Here is a 19564-nt window from a genome sequence, read left to right as displayed (position 1 = left end):
TTTCTTTAAAGGAAGCCCTGCAGGAGAATTGACAAGTAGATTTGAGAACATTGCTGACTAAAGGTAAATTTTTGTAGACCTGCAGTGTATTAGGAGTCTCTAGAGAAACAGAATCTAGAGGGTATTTGTATACATATATGGGGTAGGAGGAGGGAGGTAGGATGCAAAGGGAGAGGGAGAGAGATTTATTATGAAGCAATTATGGAGGCTGAGAAGTCCCAGAATCTGCTATCTGCAACTTGGAGAGCCAGGAAGTTGGTGCTGTAATTCTGAGTCCAAGTCCAAAGGCCTGAGAACCAAGGGAACTAATGGTGTAAATCCCAGACTGAGGGCAAGAAAAGATGAGATGAGATGTCCCAGCTCATGTAGTGAGACATGAAAAAGGGATGAATAACTCTTTGCTCTGCATTTGTTCTTTTCAAACTCTCAAGAGATTGGGTGATGTCCACCTACATTGGGAAAGGCAGTCCGTTTTACTGAGTATACAGATTCAAATGCAAATCTCATCTGGAAACAACCTCAGACATGCCCAGGAATAATATTTAATCTGGGTATCTCATGGCCAGTTAATACATCACACTCAGTTAAAAAAATTAACCACCACATTCAGTTTTTACAGAACTGAATATTTTGGGGGCTCCTGGGTGGCTTAGTTGGTTAAGTGTCCAACTTTGGCTCAGGTCATGATCTTATGTTTCGTGAGTTCAAGCCCCACGTTGGGCTCTGTGGGGACAACTCAGAGCCTGGAACCTGCTTTAGATTCTGTGTCTACTTCTCCACTCACGCTGTCTCTCTTTCTCTCTCTCTCTTAAAAGTAAATAAACATATGGGCACCTGGGTGGCTCAGTCGGTTAAGCGTCTGACTTCGCTTCAGGTCATAATCTCAGGGTTTGTGAGTTTGAGCCTTGTGTCAGGCTCTGTGCCGACAGCTTGGACCCTGGAGCCTGCTTCAGATTCTGTGTCTCCCCCTCTCTGCCTCTCCCATGCTCATGCTCTGTCTCTCTCTGTCTCTCAATCATAAATAAATGTTAAAAAATTTTAAAAGTAAATACATAAACATTAAAATTTTCTTTAATAAATTACTATATTTTTATTATAGTAAAACTTCAATGTAATATAAAACTAGGTATTAATAATGTCTTATGTGTATAGTTTTTATATAGCTGTAAAAGCAATGTAAGTTTTCTAATAAAATACTCCCCAAAACTAGAAGACTACTAAAATTCAGATTATCATTATATTAGTAAAAGGAATGGTTTCCTACCTTCCTGTGTCATTTTCTTTGTATTTCCCAGAGTTTACATAGTTGGAGAAGGATTCCCAGGGGATTTTTATGTACCGTGTCTTATATACTGTGTCATAGAACCCTTGCTCTATAGCATTAATTTTATCTTTATATACTTCATTGTTTTGCTTTATTAATATTTAATGATTTTATTTTAGATTTCCCCATTTAATTGCAGGTTCTTTTGAGGCTAGCCATACTTACTATTTTAGCATGTATTTGAGGTCCAAACTAATTTTATTTGAACTGCTTTTAAGTCTAATTGACTTAATGTGCAGTGATGCTGTTTGGCCTTCACATGGTATGGACCCATTTACAAATTAAGTCTGCTTTTCTTTTTCTCAGTTGTCTGCTACAGTTGAAATATTCTTACCTTCTGGCATGATCATAATCACAAAGAGGCTTGGGCACTAAATTTGTGGGGCAGTATTCAGTTAAAAGATGTGTCATCATAATGATCTAGAATATTTATATATTGAATATCATTAACAGAAAAATATAAAATTAAAAAACTCTCTTAGGAAACTTATGAATAGATTTCAAGAATGTAGCTGTTGTTTCTAGTTTTAGAAACACTGTTGTGAAAGTTTTTAAATACTGTTTTTGTTTTCTCTAAAGATCTGTATCTGGAATAAAGAAATTGATTTGGAATGGAGTTGGGGTTGTGGATGTTGTTAGGAAGGAATTTCAGGATCACTTAGCTATTTTCTTGCATCCTGAGCAAGATTACCATTTGTAAGACTATATGATGTTCTTTATGTGATTTTTGATGTATTCCTCCCCTTGATTCCCTATGACATAATGTTCATTTTGGGTTGTTAGTTATATGCTGTCATGTTTGATTATTTTTTTCATTTGATAAATTGTCAACTATTTTTCTTATAAGATTGTAACTCACTAAAGTGTATTGCAAGTGTATATTTAACAGGTGCTTAATGAATTGAACTGAACGAGCTCAACTAAGAAAAGCTATCATAAGTATTCATTAAAGGAGAATTAAATCATAGATCATTTACTTGTGAATTTGTTTAAAATTAAACTTGCTCTTCTGCCTTACTGGCTGTAATTCTAGGTATATCTAAGACCACAAAAGTATCTCTCTGTGCTGCTAGTTTTTACCTTTGTATTTGGCCAAATTGAATCCATGTATTTTTGTTCATCTCTGTTTTTCTTTGTTCATGAATCAGTATATTTTTGAAGTCAGTTTTTTTTTTTATAAATGCTTTTATACATGAAGCTTTTCTGTAAAAAATTTCTAGCAAATTACTGTTACATGAAGATCAGAAGAGAGTTGGATTCCAATTGTCAATGCATTTAAAGTCCTGCCAGTTTAATGTTTTTCTGTATTTACTATTTGTCACTAAATATTAAGGTAATGATTCTTGATGTTTCTTTTTTTTTAAAATAGATACGATGATGCTATACAACTGTATGATCGAATTTTACAAGAAGATCCAACTAACACTGTAAGTTAGCTGACTGTCTAAATTTTATTTTAAAAGGTGAAATTTATTCATTTTTGAAATAATGTGAAAATACATATGAAGCCAGGTTTTAGCTTCTTATTTTAAATAATTTATGTTGAGGGTGCCTGGGTGGCTCTGTCGGTTAAGTGTCCAACTCCTGAAATCAGCTCAGGTTCTGATCTTGTGGTTGTGGGATTGCATAGGGCTCTGTGCTGAGCATGGAGCCTTCTTGGGATTCTCCCTCTCCCTCTCTCTCTTCCACTCCACCATTCACTTGCTTTCTCTCTCTCTCCCTAAATAAATAAACCTGAAAAAAAAATATATGTTGGACCACAGTTTTAAAATAGATTTAGGGGCGCCTGGGTGGCGCAGTCGGTTAAGGGTCCGACTTCAGCCAGGTCACGATCTCGCGGTCCGTGAGTTCGAGCCCCGCGTCACAGGCTCTGGGCTGATGGCTCAGAGCCTGGAGCCTGTTTCCGATTCTGTGTCTCCCTCTCTCTCTGCCCCTCCCCCACTCATGCTCTGTCTCTCTCTGTCCCAAAAATAAATAAACGTTGAAAAAAAATTTTAAAATAGATTTAAAACTCTTCTGTAAAATTTGACTCATAAGATACCTTATTAAAAAGAAACTAGTGGAGGGACCCCTGAGTGGTTCAGTCAGTTAAGTGTCTGACTTCGGCTCAGGTCATGATCTCACGGTTCCTGAAGTCGAGGACCATGTTGGGGTCTGCCCTGATAGCTAGGAACCTGCTTGGGATTCTCTCTCTCTCTACCCCTCCCTTGCTCTCTGTCTTTCTCTCTCTGTCTCAAAATAAATAAACTTAAAAAAAAAAAAGAAAAGAAACTATTGGAAATTTAGAAAGAAAGAATTTTATGTGCTTGCAAAAAAGCCCAGCAGAGTTCAGTGGTTTTGTAATATTTTTAAGTTTATGATATACTAACTTGTTTTGTTTTGGTAGTTATATTTTAGTTGTCTCAATGAATAATGAAGTCATGACAGTAATTGGTATATAGAATTAATAAAGGTGTTTTGTTTTTTTTCGGTCTTATACCTAGATAAGAACATATATATGTACGTATAACATACATGTATACATATATACACATAAAGAAGAAAAATAGGGGCGCCTGGGTGGCGCAGTCGGTTAAACGTCCGACCTCAGCCAGGTCACGATCTCGCGGTCCGTGAGTTCGAGCCCCGCGTCGGGCTCTGGGCTGATGGCTCAGAGCCTGGAGCCTGTTTCCGATTCTGTGTCTCCCTCTCTCTCTGCCCCTCCCCCGTTCATGCTCTGTCTCTCTCTGTCCCAAAAAAAATAAATAAACGTTGAAAAAAAAAAATTTAAAAAAAGAAGAAAAATATATTGTGTTTCCCATAAGATAACATCTTTAATTATCCTGATTTGAACAAATATATTAGTGTATTGTGCAGAGCATTTGTTCCAGATATACTTATGGAATGTTACTTGTTTTTAAAATACTCTGGTGAAGATTTTTTTTAATTTTGAGAACATTTTAGTTTACTACTTTTGCATAATGGCTTTCCTCAGACTTATCTTTTATTCAATGAAAAGTTAGATTTTTAGATAACATATCAGGCATTTTAACTTTTTATTATGTCCATGCATACATATGCCTGCTAAAAGAAAATATTTTTAGAAATTTTGAACAAAAACCAGTTTGATGGGGCGTCTGGATAGCTCAGTCGGTTGAGCGTCCAACTTTGGCTCAAGTCATGATCTTGTGGTTTTGTGAGTTTAAGCCCTACGTCGTGCTCTGTGCTGATGGCTCAGAGCCTGGAGCTGCTTCAGATTCTGTGTCCCCCTTTCTCTCCACCCCACCCCTGCTTGTGCTCTGTCTCTCTCTCTTTCAAAAATGAATAAACATAAAAAAATAAAAAAAAACAACCAAAAACCAGTTTGAGTTTGTTTTGTCCTTTTAGAGGAGGAGAAATTGTTATATTAGCATAATACAAATACATGAAGGTTTTCTCTTTTTGGCAAGCATTTCATTCAAAATACACATTTTTGAAAAGTCATTTGATGTATGATTGTGGATTATAAGATGCAGAAATACTGAATATTAAACATTAGGTACTTGATTTGTTTAAGTAAATTATGCATGTTGGGGAATTATTTAATATTGAACTGTCCAATATTTAGTTAGCATTTATCTCAGGCATTCATTAGTCATAAACCCCCAATCTCTGCTATCTCTTCTGATACCCTGTAGTAATTCTTATGTTTGTTGCTTGAATGATAAGCTTTTTTCAACTTTATTGAGATTTAATTGACAACATTTCGTAAGTTACACATGGTGGTAATATATATCTATGTAGTGAAATGGTTTAGATTTTTGCTGTTAATATTATCCCATCCCAGGGAAATTTTCTCTGGAAACTTCCTAGGGTTTTTTGGGAGGGGCTGGGGGAATGGAGTGTAGAGGTAGATATTTGAATGGCAAGGATGTATTATTTTATGAGGATTCTCAGCATATAGAAAGTTCAGGGAAAAGTTTTGACAGAGCTGCAAGCCTATCTGTTATTAAAAACAGAAACAGAGTTGTTATTTATCTAGATATTTCCAATAAAAAGGGAGTTAAAATGGGAAAGTTTTGAATACTTTTTTTAATCTTAACTATCGTAATTGCTTGCCACCTGTTTTAAGAAAATGGCAGTTTTTCTTTCCTTACAGATTTTCTCATGTACTTATTTCAGTTATAAGACTTTACCACAGTTTCAAAGGTATTCATTTTTAATGCAGTCATATATTGAAAATACAAACTCACGTTTCTGAAAAGTTTCAAAACAATTTTTTTGATAACAGTTAAAAATCAATAGCTTATAACTTAATTTCTTGGAATTATGGGTCAAACATTTTACTTATGTGTCATTTTAAGTGGGGGATATTTTTAATAAATTATTTTACTTTTTCAGGATTTAAGATAGTATGTAATTATTTTTCTGTGTTTGTAGTACTTTCCATGTTCTATGGCTCTAAGACTGACTAAAAGAGATATCCAAATGGTTTTACTCGTAGACTATGTATGAGGCTGGTAGTAACTAAATCCCTTAGTTGCCAGGTAAACACTTTAGAACAAAGTAACTAAATTCAGCTTTGCTTAAATGTATTATTTTTTCATTAAATATTATCTTTATCTAATGTCCCCTTGGTCCCTTCTGTCCTTCTGTAAATGTTTATTGAGTACCTGTCATGAACCACCAGAATGTTGGCGTTACTAAGAATAAAGACCGTTTCTGTTTATGTATCCATAGAAAGCACTGTGGTAGACACTGAGGGAGATAACAAAACCATGAAAGACCTAGAACTAATTAAGTCTAGTACGGGAAGACTTTATTTGTATTAAACAGTTAAGTGGCAGTGTAAAAGACTTCAGTTTCTTTTTTCAAAGCAGCTTTAATGTATGACCTTAAAGGTGGGAAAATCTGGTTTCATCCTCATCCATAGTTATAACTCAAGCTTTTACACTGTAGTTCTTCTTTGCATTGTCTAAAAGTGATCATAGGACTCTTTCATTGGTCTTGTGCCTCTGTTCCTAGATATCCAGTATAGAAATTAGCTTGTTCAGTCAAGCTTTAAGGAGCTCTCCTTCCTTCTCACATGCATTCATTAATCTTTCTTTTTTTTTTTTTTTTTTTTTTTTAATGTTTATTTACTTTTGAGAGAGAGAGACAGACAGACAGAGAGAGCATGAGCTGGGGAGGGGCAGAGAGAGAGGAAGACACAGAATCCGAAGCAGGCTCCAGCCTCTCAGCTGTCAGCACTGAGCCCAACATGGGGCTCAAACTCATGAACTGCAAGATCATGACCTGAGTTGAAGTCAGATGCTTAACCAACTGAGCCACCCAGGAGCCCTGCATTCATTTATCTTTCAAAAAATATTTGTTGAGTGCCTGTAGTATGCTTGGTGCTGGGAATAGAAGAACAAATTAGACACCCGCTTGACTTTGCACTTAGGGATGCAGAGTGATATGAACAGATTGTGGACTTTGACAATAGACTATTAAATTCGTATTCTTTAGTGACTTGCTGGGTGATTTTTTGAGCCTTGCAGGCTTTGAAGGATGAGTGTGGTTGAAATGAAGCAAAGATGATGGGCTGGGGAAAGTCCTCATATCTTATGAATGAAGCCTTCACACTGTTAAAGTACAAAGTTTACCGAGGAAAGAAAGAAAAAAGTGATTAGAAAGGAAGTTTTCCATTTTCTTCTGGGAGGGTGCTAAAATTTATTTTTCTCCCATCTATTTTTTAAAATTTGTTAAATATTTTTTTTGAAGATGTAAAACCTACCCATGTTTAAAACTACAAACAATACAAAAGAATATATGGTGAAAACTAAGTCTTTCCTCTTACCCCTGATCTCAAGTCCTCCTTCACTTAGGGAAACATTGTTAACATTTCTAATGTATTCTTCCAGAGACTTTTTCCTTGTGAACACACATGCATGTATGCATGAGTGTATCCCTTTTGATAGAGTGATTTGAAATGCAAATTATGGCATACTCTACTTCACAACACAGTGTAAAGATCATTCTATATATCAGCACATCCTTTACATCATCCTTTGATTAGCTACATAGCATTTTGTTGTATGATGTATAGTCCCTGTCTTGAAAAACAGTTTTAAGTTAAATTAAAACAGTTTGATGAACCCTTGGGTTGATTCTGATATCTTTCTCCCAGGAACAGTGTTGCAGTGAATGCCATTTGTAGGATGGATTCCTACTCTGCAGTCTAAGTCTGGAGGTCTATACATTTTAAACTTTGATAGGGGTGCCTGGATGGCTCTGTTGGTTGAGCAAATGACTTGATTTCGGCTCAGGTCAGGACGCCATGGTCCTGGTATTGAGCCCCGTGTCAGGCTCTACACTGAGCATGGAAACTGCTCGCTCGCTCGCTCGCTCGCTCTCTCTCTCCCTCCCTCCCTCCCTCCCTCCCTCCCTCCCTCCCCCCTCCTGCTTATGTGTGCACGGGTGCTCTCTCTAAAATAAAAAAAAAATTGTTTGATAGATGTTGCCAAATTTCCTTCCACAAAGGCTTTTTAGCATCCTTATTCATTTCTCTGGTGTATGAGAGTGCTTCTCCTGTATTCTCCCACATGGTATACACTATCAGCTTTTTGGTTTTTAACCTTTGCCAGTCTAATTGGTAAAAAATGTTATCTTGTTATAATTTGCATTATGAATGATGTTGGATCTTTTCATATACTTAAAAAGCCATTTGTACTTCTCTTTCTGAACTTCCTCCTTTAATGCCTTTTTTAGATGAAATTTTATTTCTATTCTTATTGAAGAGAGGGCATGGTACTGTGCTCTACCTAGTTAACTTCTTTCTTCTTCCGCACTCATTGACCTCTGAGAAAAACTAGGGTTCTGAGGAACAATATTTTGTACCTTTGAATTGGTTCTTTGTACAGAGTGACTGGAGATGCAGCAAGATGGCCTTATTTGTGAACAACCTGGTATTGTTACATTTCCAGAACTTAATTTTTATTCTTAGAAAATGCACAATGAAGTCAAATTTTGATTAGGGAAATACCACCAGATATTTTTAGAAATAACTTTGTTAATAATACGGGAGATAAGGACGCCTGGGTAGCTCAGTCAGTTCGGTGTCCAACTTCAGCTCAGGTCATGATCTCACGGTTTGTGAGTTTGAGCCCTGTATTGGACTCTGTGCTGACAGCTTGGAGCCTGGAGCCTGTTTCCGATTCTGTGTCTCCCTCTCTCTTTACTCCTCCCCTACTCATACTCTGTCTCTCTGTCTCTCAAAAATAAATAAACGTTAAAATAATAGAAAAATAATAATATGGGAGATAGTTTGAAGGAGATGCGATGAGATGAAATAATTTGTAATTTGGAGGCTGCTCGGTCTTAGGCCAGAGATTATAGGGATCTAAACCTAGGACAAGTAGAACTGGAAAGGATAGGGAATGGATGAAAGAATATTTTGCAATGAGAGTACAAAAAAATTAAAATTACTGGGGCACCTGGGTGGCTCAGTCGGTTAAGTGTCCGACTTTGGCTCAGGTCATGATCTCGCGGTTCATGAGTTCAAGCCCCGCGTTGGGCTCTGTGCTGACAGCTCAGAACCTGGAGCCTGTTTCAGATTCTATGTCTCCCTCTCTCTCTCTGACCCTCCCCCGTTCATGCTCTGTCTCTCTCTGTCTCAAAAATAAATAAACGTTAAAAAAAAATAAAAATAAAATAAAATTACTTAGATGTGAATGTTTTTAGAAAGGTAACTCTCAAATATACCTATCAAAGCCAAGTATTGGATTAGGCTCACTGTGAGCTTTTATCCCTTGGCTTACCTGAGCACCAGTTTTTTTGTTTGTTTGCTTTCAAAATAAAAGTAGGCTTTTCTTCCTTTGAAAGTTCCTTGAGGGAAATCATTATGTCCATTGCATGGACTAATGCCTAGCATATGGTAGGCCTTCAATGAATACTTGTCAAACTTATATGCCTTTCAGAAAAGAGGTATAGTAATTACTCCCTTTTTAATTTAATTTCATATTTCAGAAAGATCAGATTTTGCCTAGAATTGTAAACTGCATAGTGTGATTTATCAAATATTTGAAGTTTTGTTTTGGAATTAGATGTAATTGCCTCTGTGCCAAAGATGAAGATGCTTTCAGAATGCTACATTTCTTCGGGTAGTGGGCATAAGCCTTGGAAGAACCTAGAATTCTGCTTTCCTTCTGTAGGTCAGTGGTCTGTTTCTTCCTAGGTCCCAGCATCTGCAGTAAGGGAGTCTAGATTGTATTTTGCTGGTAGATATTAATCCTTTAATCTTTTCCTAGGTGGCATTTCTTCCCCACTGTAGCTTATTTTTTTAAGATATGACAAGTGTTTCTGGAAGAATTGCTGGCTAGCCTCTTTGTATGTAGTGTTACATAAAGCATGTAGCAAGTTTGATGAAGATTTGTTGGTGGTCATCAGTACTTTATATTTTATTATAGAAATATTTTATAGAAATTTCTAACTGCTGTTAATAAAATCACTTGTGAAGTGGAACAGTTTTCACTTTTTAAAAAAATGGTTATTTATTTATTTTGAGAGAGAGAGAGAGAGAGAGAGAACATGCGAGCCAGGAGAGGAGCAGAGAGAGAGGAGAGAGAGACTCCCAGACAGGCTCTGCACTGTCAATGCAGAGCCTGATGCCAGGCTCAATTTCACAAACTGTGAGATTATGACCTGAGCTGAAATCAAGAGTCGGACGCTTAACTGACCGAGCCACCCAGGCACCCCTGGAACAGTTTTCATTTTTTTTTTAACATATATATTGTTTTTATTTTTTTTCTTTTTTGAGAGAGAGCGTAAGCAGAGGAGGAGCAGAGAAAGAAGGGGACAGAGGATTTGAAGCAGGCTCTGTGCTGATAGGCTGACAGGAGCAAGCCCAATGAGGGGGCTTGAACTCACAAACCATGAGATTGTGACCTGAGCCAAAGGCTCAGCTGACTGAGTCACACAAGTGCCCCGAACAGTTTTCATTTCTAAGACTCAAACTGACATTTGCAAAGCTTTTTCCAAACAAGACATTTAGAAAAATTCAGAACATTGGCATGCTTTTAGGAAAGAAAGTATAAAAAAGAAATAAATGGAAATTGATAAATATTCAAGACTTGACTTAACTTTTAGTCCAATTAATGCTATTTTAAAACTGTTTTGACATACAATTGATGTAAAATAGACTGGACACATTTAACTAAGGTGTGCAATTTGGTAAGTTTTGACACTTGGATATACCTGTGAAGCCATCACACAATCAAGATTGTGAACAAAACTATCATCTTCAAAAGTTTTTACTCCTTTCCATTTTTGTATTCCTGTAATATAATCTTGAGCTTTCTTGTGGTATACAAGTTACTTGGAAGCAATTTGATCCTTTTGGGTCTTTGTTAGAGAGGTTCAGAGCAATGTATATAGGGCTAATGATACCTCATTACATCCTTCTGGGCACTCTGTCCATTGCCACAGGAATCATGGCATTTTCTAGTCTGGTTGGTGGGAATAGGCACTATTCCCATCCCCGTGTGAGCTCAAGACACTTCCCCTTAAGCCTTTCTGGTGATTCTTTCCTTGGCTTGGGTAGTGTTTTCACTCACATGCACTGGTCAGTACAAAGCTGAATACTCCAGGAAAACCCTTCAGATTCAAGGGGAATCTAGAGTTCTTACTCTGTTTCTTTTTTCTCTAGTACTATGTCCATAAGCTCTAGCCTTTGATCTTCCTGATACTCAGCTCCTTTTCCTGAACTCACAGTCTACTGAACTCAACCTGTTTTCTCTTCCTGCACAGGATTCATTCCATGAAACTCCCTCAAGGTAGCAAGCCTAAAAATAGGGCTCACCTCATTTGTTTCCAGCCGCTCAGGGATCACTGTGCCTCTTGTCCTATGCCTTAAAAGTGATTGTTTCATGTATATAGTCTAGTTCTTTGGTTCAGGCAGGAGGGTAAATCTGATCCCTGTTACTCCCATCTTGGCCAGAAATGAAATCCCTGCTTAATGCTCACTTAAAATTATCATGATAAAAAAAGATTGGTTCTTATGCTAGCATGTGGTATTATTTTTCTTTTAGGAGAAACAACATGGAAAAGACTGTTGCATAGTATATAACTTAATAATATATCATTGCCTATATGACAGTTGTTGCCACATAGGTATTTCTTTAAGCTGTCATACATAGTTTAATTAGGAAGACTGTCCTTGCCTTAGTTGAAGTGTTACCACTTAAAAGTTTGTTTTAGACTTTATGCTATTAGGAAATAAAATGCTATATCTTAGGTTTTACATGATCAATCAATATATTGCTTATATAGTAGAGATTTTTGGGCACTTTTCCCAAATTGATTAATTAAAGCCTTATATTTAAAACTTTCAGTTACAAAGTTAATACTGAATTCTGTTTGTTTTACATTGTTATAAAATTATGACATTTCACCTACTACAAATACACATAATTCAAAATAATAGTAACAGTTATTTAACCTGTAATATTTCAGATTCTTTTAGGAAGTCTAGAAGGTTCTAGAATGGGAATCAGAAATTTCAGATTCTACTCTTAATTCTGTCTCTTCCGATGCATTTAAGTTGTTTAAATCTGTTTTCCATCATTTATAAAAGGTGTGTTTTTTAAAAGGCATTTTAAACATGAATTATCTTTGAAACCTTACAGCAGTGCTTTACAAACTATATTTTGCAGCATGCCGCTGACCTAAAAATATCAGTGTATATTCAACAGTAGAGAGATGGTTCTGCTGTTAAATCACCAAGAAAAAGAATTAAAGTTAGATGGGTGTTTTTAGTATACCCTTCTTCATGAAACTTATATTGTACATAATGGTATCCATTACAATGTTCATACCGTACTTCTTACCAGGGAAGTATTCATTGTTATTCATGTTCATACTTAGACCTTTTGTCTGATATGTCACATTTGAATCTAATATTTTCAACAAATTTCATTACATCTTTGTAATATCTCAACTGGTGCAAATCCTATAAAGATTGGACAAGATATTAGTATCAAATGAAGCAACCTGTTCTGGGCTTTTAAAGATCTCATAGGTAGAATTGTATTATGCTTAACATAATGTTAAGCATAGAATAAAGGAGAAAGGAAGGAAGATACTATTTATTCAATACCATTATATACTGTCTACTGTGTTAGTTGCTTTACATTGGTACTTGGAGATTGGGGTATTATGCACATTTGGGAAGGTTAAGTATTTTGCCTTTGGTTAGAAAGCTGGTAAGTGCCAAGAGTTGGTATTTATTTCTTATCTTTTTTATTTTAAAACATGGACTCCGTTCTACCATATTGCCTGTAGAGGAAGTAGTATCATGATAGATGAAAGGAATAAACAGTTAAAATATGCTTCAAATGATGTTGGATTGGTGGCATTAGATATGATATATCCAAAAGAAATTTGTTTCTTAGTTATGTGTTAAGTTATCCATCACCTGTTTTCAGAAGAACTTGGAAGAAGGCTCTCATTTGAAGTCTAATATTCTTCCTCAAGTATTTAAGATTGAGTTACGTTTAGAGCTTTTCTCTTACTTTTCTTTCTGAATTCTTGAGGCCTTTTAAATGGTACATTTATTATAGCACGTTCATTATTGTACATAGTGAAATTATTCCAAAAATATTTGAATACCTGCCATATGGCAGGTATTGTATTAAGCCTTCAGCATGAGCTTAATAATCAAGGATATACATTTTAACACATTTCATTTTTTCTTACCAACATGTTTTTTATCATTGTTATTACAAATATCACTCATGGTCTTATTTATTGGAAATCTCTTGATTTTCTCTGATTTTTTTTTTTACTTTCACTTCTTTCGAGCAAAACCTCCACCTTTTTCACCTATGAAAGGTAGCTCTACTAGTCTAAAGAGGTCCCATTCATTTTACTTCCCTTGTCTGCATTTTTATAGAGTATGTATTGTATAAAACAATCGCAATCATGTTCATAATTCATAAACTTGGCCATAGTTTTGGTTTGTTTTATTGTTTAGCTATCTGCATTGAATTAAATAGAGATGGAAGAGATATAAATTTAATATTTTATATAGTGCCCTCCAGTCCCTATTAATTCCCCCCTCAGATAGATAGTCTGGATTATACACAATGTTGCTGTCTGATTACACATACTGTTGGTGTCTTCTGTGCCTTTGTTTCTGTGTTCCTTCATCTGTGCTTTGTCCTCCACACAATTTCCTCTTTTGCTTTTTTAATGTCTACTTGCTCTTTCTGTTTCAGTACAGGTATCACATCTGGGAACCTCTTTGCTTCCTGCCCTTACACCTCCTTCACTCTGCCACAGCCTGTGTTAGGATATCCTCCATGTTGCCACAACACCCTAGATATCTCTATCATTGTCTTTTTTATTTGATTGGTCTTTTTTTCATTGCTCCTGTAATGAATTATCTATTCTTTTTTATCCCCATATTTTCATTATCTTGCACAGTGCCTGTCAAACGATAGATGTTTAGTGCATATTTGATGAATTCATAAATGGCACTGATATTTATATTTATTGTTTAAAAAACTTTAAAATGCAAGTTTAAAGTTTTGTTTATTATAAAATATTTTTTTCAAGTTCTGTGCTATTCTTTTGAAAGACTTACAGGTAGGTTTTTTCCTTAAAACTGAAAAAAGTTATTGGGAGCTGTATTTTATAATGACATTCAAGTGGCCATGGTGAGATTTTTTTTTCTAATCTCCACTATCCCTCTATCTCTTAACATACAAATCTTATGAATGAGACAGGGTAAAGGAGTTTAGGCTGGGTAAAGATTAGGATTCCCTGCTGGCTTGTAATTATCAGAATCTGGATGGTTATTTATTTGAATGAAATGATGCATATATTGTGTACATCAAAAGTAAAGCATATGTGATTGTTAGAGGAATGTTTGAATTCCCCAGTGGGATGTCATGGGGTATGTTTATAAACTCCCAGTAAGCAGTATTTCTACAATGGAATTTCACTGGCATTGAGATAATAATTTGCACAGTCAAATTACCTTCTTTACAAAAACCCAGGGAATCATGAGGGCCTAATCCTTTATTAATGTCAACCCACAGGCTGCAAGAAAGCGTAAGATTGCCATTCGAAAAGCCCAGGGGAAAAATGTGGAGGCCATTCGGGAACTGAATGAGTATCTGGAACAGTGAGTGTCTTACAAGAGGATTGTGTTTTGTTATTCTGATAAATCTTTTTTAATTAAAATGGAATTTGCATTTGATTTTCCTTTTTGCCTCCATGCTGTTCATTTACAGAATATCTACACACTTATTTTCTTTCCCTTTCCTCTCACCAGATTTGTTGGAGACCAAGAAGCCTGGCATGAACTTGCAGAACTTTATATCAATGAACATGAGTAAGTTATAAATTTTGTTAGGAGTGTAGTTTTTATCACTATTATAGAAGTTCAGAGGATGTAGTGGTTTCTGAAGGATTGGTGAGAAGTTATGAGTCATGTGTCATTTTAAATGAACAAAATAAATAAATGAAACCTAACAAATCAACAGTTTGTTGGTTGTAATATGTGAATTGCTTTAATTAAGTCATTTGCGTTTTGCTAAGTTATTTTGTTTGAGAAATAAGTTTTTCTTTCAAATATAGATGGATTCTTTGGAATTAGAAAGACCTGCTTTCGCTGAACTAAGGCTATTTTTACTGATTCAAAATTGTGAATTTTTAGAGTCTAAATTGTTCTTATATACAAAGAGTATTATACACCCTGCTGTTTAAAAATTCTGTCAATTGTATGCATTTATTAGCCTTAGTATTAAGAGAATCAACTCTTCCAGAGTTAGAAGCATTCTGTTGCCTGGGTAAAAGACCAAGAATAATCAAGAATGTTGAATGCTGTAGGAACTTACTTATTGGATATTTAATGTTTTTGTTAGCTTTTTTTATTGATGCAGTGACAGGAGGAAATCCCAGTGTGAGAGGATTAGCCTAGTCTTAGTGCAAGTTTTCTAATATTGCAGCATTAACGCCAACCTCTATCTACAGGCAGGATTTTTTTTCTTTTTTCCCTTAGTTCTTCTAAATCTGAAGTATATCACATTGTTTCTTTTCTTCTTTCTGAGAGAATAGCCTCAGATCCTCATGCACATATTTTTACTGTGTATGAATAGTTAACCTCAGTCTCATACTATAAATAATTGAAACAGGAAATAAAATAGAATTAAGGCACCTACCTCTTGCCTTTACCCAGGGCTATGTGTGTGATGTGAAATGGAGAATTAAGGTAGTTATCTGCATGTAAAACTGGAAGCTAAAATAAAAGTAATAGCTGTCATTTAATGAATGTCTGTTGTATTCTGGGAACCATTCTTCAGTTCTCTTTTCTCAGCTGTGTTCTAGCTGTCAGATTCTTTTTGTTTCCTTTGGAGAATTATGTCCTGAATTATGTGCATATAGATGTATGTATGATTCTATGATCACATATGTAAAAATACTCAAGATTTTCTTATGTATGTGAGAGTGATACAGTACATTTTGGTTTAAATGGTGATGTTTCCACTTTTCATAGCTTTTTTTCAAAATTTATTTTTATTTTTATTCCCATGTATTTAACATACAGTGCTATATTAATTTCAGGTGTTCCATTTTTCATAGTTTTAAAGTCAACCTTTATAAAGTGTACAGTATATAGTTTAACATGAAGCTGAATTTTTGGAGTGCAGTACAACAATTAACATTCGTTTTATTTTGTCCTTAAAACAGATGACCGTTATTTCAAATATTTTAGCGTCTTTTGAAGATCTTGAGATTAAAGGCATTTAAAAACACTTCATATTAATCAAGGCACTTTTTTTAAATTAAATATCTAATGAAGAAAGTTTGGAAAATGCAACAAAGAGTAAAGACAGAGACCAAAATCCTAATTGGATCATCCTCTTAACTTATCTACAATTTATATTTGATTTTTTTCCTCTGTACCTTTTGAAACAGAAACCTAAAATAGAATTATCTTTTATAGCTTATTCTTTTTACTTTGTTATGTTTTGACATACATTCCTTATCACAATAAATATTTTAGTAGCTTTCTATTATTCCATCTTATTAATGTGCTCTAGTATTCTTTACCAGTTTCCTACGGGAATGGAAAGCTTGGTCTTTTGTTTTTGTTTTTTCATTTTTGCTGTAATGCTATGTATGCTAATTATTTTGTTTCCTGGTCTTAATTCTTAGAAGTAAAGTTACATGATTATATGCTCATTTTTAGTGGTTTTGGTAAATGTTGTTCACTAGAAATTTACTCTCACATCAGAAATTATTAGTGTCCCCTTAACACTGGCTGCTATCATTCTTTTTAGTCTTCATAAATTTTGTGAAGTGGAAATTGGTTAAAACTTTTTATAAATTTTTAATAGCTTTTTATACAAATGATGTGAGTGCTCACTTTGGCAACATGTATACTATATAAATGATATGAACCTTTGTCCTGTCAAAAGTATATCCTTGTTTGATATGTATCTTTTTAACATTGATTCTTTTAACTTACAAAAATTTCATATTTTTATATGTATTTCAATTTTGATTGCTTTCATGTCCTCTAAGAACTACATAAATGTATCACCTCGGTTTTCTGTTTTCTTTCTCGGTGTTACTTTTTTGTATGTATTTCTTATATTTCTGTATTTAGTTCTAAAATAGATCATACTCTATTTTTAACCCATAATTAAGTTTATTATTATTATTATTAGCTTCACCTTGTAATAGCCACATTCAGTTTTTCTTTGAATCTAAAGACTTCATTGAGATAGAGTTGAATATACATATACTTAAGAGAAATGAACTGAAAAATCCCAAGAAATCAAGAAATACAAAGACAGAAAATTATCATTTCCCCTGAGAAGAAATTACATTTTAGGTACTTATTCTGTCTTTGTGTTTCTCGATTTCTTGGGATTTTTCAGTTGTTCAGCCTACCTTTTTATCTTGTATCACAGAACTCTTTCTGGTCTTAAAGCTAGTTATTTACAAAATGACCATTTAGTTTTTTTAATTGAACACAGAGGGAATATTCAGGTTTAGGGTGAGTGGAAATATCTCCAGATTTTTTGAAACTATATGAAAATCAGAATCTGTTCATGTAATTCATTTAACCTGTTTGCGCAAGTTGCTGTGGTAGTTAGGTTTGTTGTTGTTGTTTGTTTATTTTTGGTAGAAGAGGTAACTTCTGTAGAATGTCTCTACAGTTTTGTGGGGATAGTGGCAAAATGTAGCAAATTAGGAGTTGCTAGATATATTTATCATTTTGGCATTCTTTCTGCCTAGGAGTAGTAGTTATAAGCTCTTTTAAGTAGAATAGGTCACAGGCAGCATTGCTACTCTAGATCTAGAGTTTTTACTCCAAATAAATTTCCAAAACAGAATGTTCATATAAGCCTATTCATTGTGTTAGAGAGGTTAAAGAGGATATGGAATTCTGCCATGTGTGTTTTTATATCTTTAAAAAGTTACATTTAATTTTGCTTCTTATTTATAAATTTGATTTATAAATTTCTGATTATAGTTCCTGTTTAGTGATTGTAGTGGTATATATCACACCAGTTGACCATATTGAGACATTTTACTTGTTCTAAATATAAAAAATTAGTTAAAATGTATATATTAGCACCACCAATACAAATTATAAAGGAAAATATGTATTTTGAACAAAGATACCTGATTTTTTCCCCTTGATTTATAGTCAGAACTAGATGTTATATCAGCAAGAAGCAGTTAGTAATATAAACTAATTATAATTGTGACTATATGTAGCCTTAACTATAAAATTCGGTAACAGATGGAATTATCAATATCCCATAAGGAAAAATCATAAAGTTGATAAAGCAATGCAGGGATAAATATGATCTATATAAATGCTTTTGTGAGGAACGGAAGAACTTGGAAAACTTTATTTAGTCACTGACATACTATTAGTAGTTATTTTAAATAGATTCAAATAATTTTAATTCTCTAACCGTTGAGTTATTGTATGTAATGAATTATCTTTTTTATGCATTTGGAATGAAATTGGCTAGGTACCATTCTTGGGAGAATTGAGGAAATAGTCACTCAAGTTACTTTCCATATGGTTTAATACTCTTGAATGAACTGCTGCTGTGAAAACTGTATTAGACTGTCTTTTGCTTCTTTCAGCTCTAAGTTTATTTGATTTTATACTTTATCCACCAAATTAGTATTATTTTATACTTTGTAAAACAGGGGGAAGGTACCCTCTTCTTTGTGATACTAAATAATTTTGAGAAAAATACCTTGGCATTCAGTTTTCAGTAGAAACTCCTACCTGCCTATTTTATCTTACTCTGTGATGTATAAGAACCAGAATGAGAGTTGTGCTCAGCCTATTTAAATCTGTAAGAACATTTATTCTTAGCACTAATATGAATTTTTGCATCATCTTGATAAAAGGAACACATTTAGAAGGGAACTGTCTTTTTGGTAAAGTTGAGTGTTTAAGGTAAACTTTCCTCATCTCTCATAGAATATTAGATAGGTAGTCATAATACTTTTGTTCTAGATATTTATTCAGTTATTTGTTTAGTGATTTATTATATACCTATCACATGTCAAGAACCAGTGCTGCGTTTTGGATATAAAAATGAAAAGGACTAAACAGCTGTAGGATCCTTGATGATAGTATGTATACATAAAATCTAAAACGCTGTGATATTTAGGTCATCTATAGGGTGCTTTTGGTTTCTGAGGCCCTTTGGGTTTGATTGTTGTACCTGTTTTTATGTTATCATTGACATCTTCATCACTACCATCATTACCATGGTTTTTCATTGTGTGTAGTGCATAGAGACAGTAAGCATAGTGGTTAAGAGTAGGCTGTCTGGAGTGGCAGAGCCTAGGTTTCAGTTTGCATCTCTGTGCCTTCTCAACTATAAAATGATAATAATAATTTTCTCCTTCCTAGGGTTTGGGGAGGATTAAATGAGTTAATACATATAACATACCTGGAGAAGTGCATGATACATAAAGAGCATGTAATAAAAGGTAGCTGTTATTAGTCACATATATGTGAAACTGCAGCATGTGTATTTTGAACAGTATATCAGACTTAGTGTAAAGATAGGTAGCTTTGTACATTGGTGACAAATGCCAAAAATAACTGGAGATGCCTTTTTCTGTTAGGTACTATTACCACCTTTTCACTGGGAATAAATCTTGTAACACCTGTGTTCTTTAGGATTTCCTATAAATGCTGAGGATGCACATCACTTTAAACATATAAAATACATTAAGGGGAATTACAGT

General features: G+C 34.5%; 1 protein-coding gene across 4 annotated transcripts in view; it reads left to right on the top strand.

Moving 5' to 3' along the window:
* Positions 1-19564, top strand: part of EMC2 (ER membrane protein complex subunit 2) — a 51830-nt gene that overhangs the window by 15544 nt on the left and 16722 nt on the right. For all 4 annotated transcript variants that reach the window (XM_030303804.1, XM_030303802.2, XM_030303803.1 and 1 more), the window contains exons 5-7: positions 2694-2751; positions 14362-14447; positions 14598-14657. In XM_030303804.1, coding sequence (XP_030159664.1) covers positions 2694-2751; positions 14362-14447; positions 14598-14657 — 204 coding nt within the window. The remainder of the gene's footprint in view (positions 1-2693; positions 2752-14361; positions 14448-14597; positions 14658-19564) is intronic.

This window comes from Lynx canadensis, chromosome F2 (assembly GCF_007474595.2).
Source record: "Lynx canadensis isolate LIC74 chromosome F2, mLynCan4.pri.v2, whole genome shotgun sequence".
Classification (NCBI taxonomy): domain Eukaryota; kingdom Metazoa; phylum Chordata; class Mammalia; order Carnivora; family Felidae; genus Lynx; species Lynx canadensis.
Note: the sequence above shows the minus strand (reverse complement) of the source record. Positions and strands in the feature narration are given on the sequence as shown.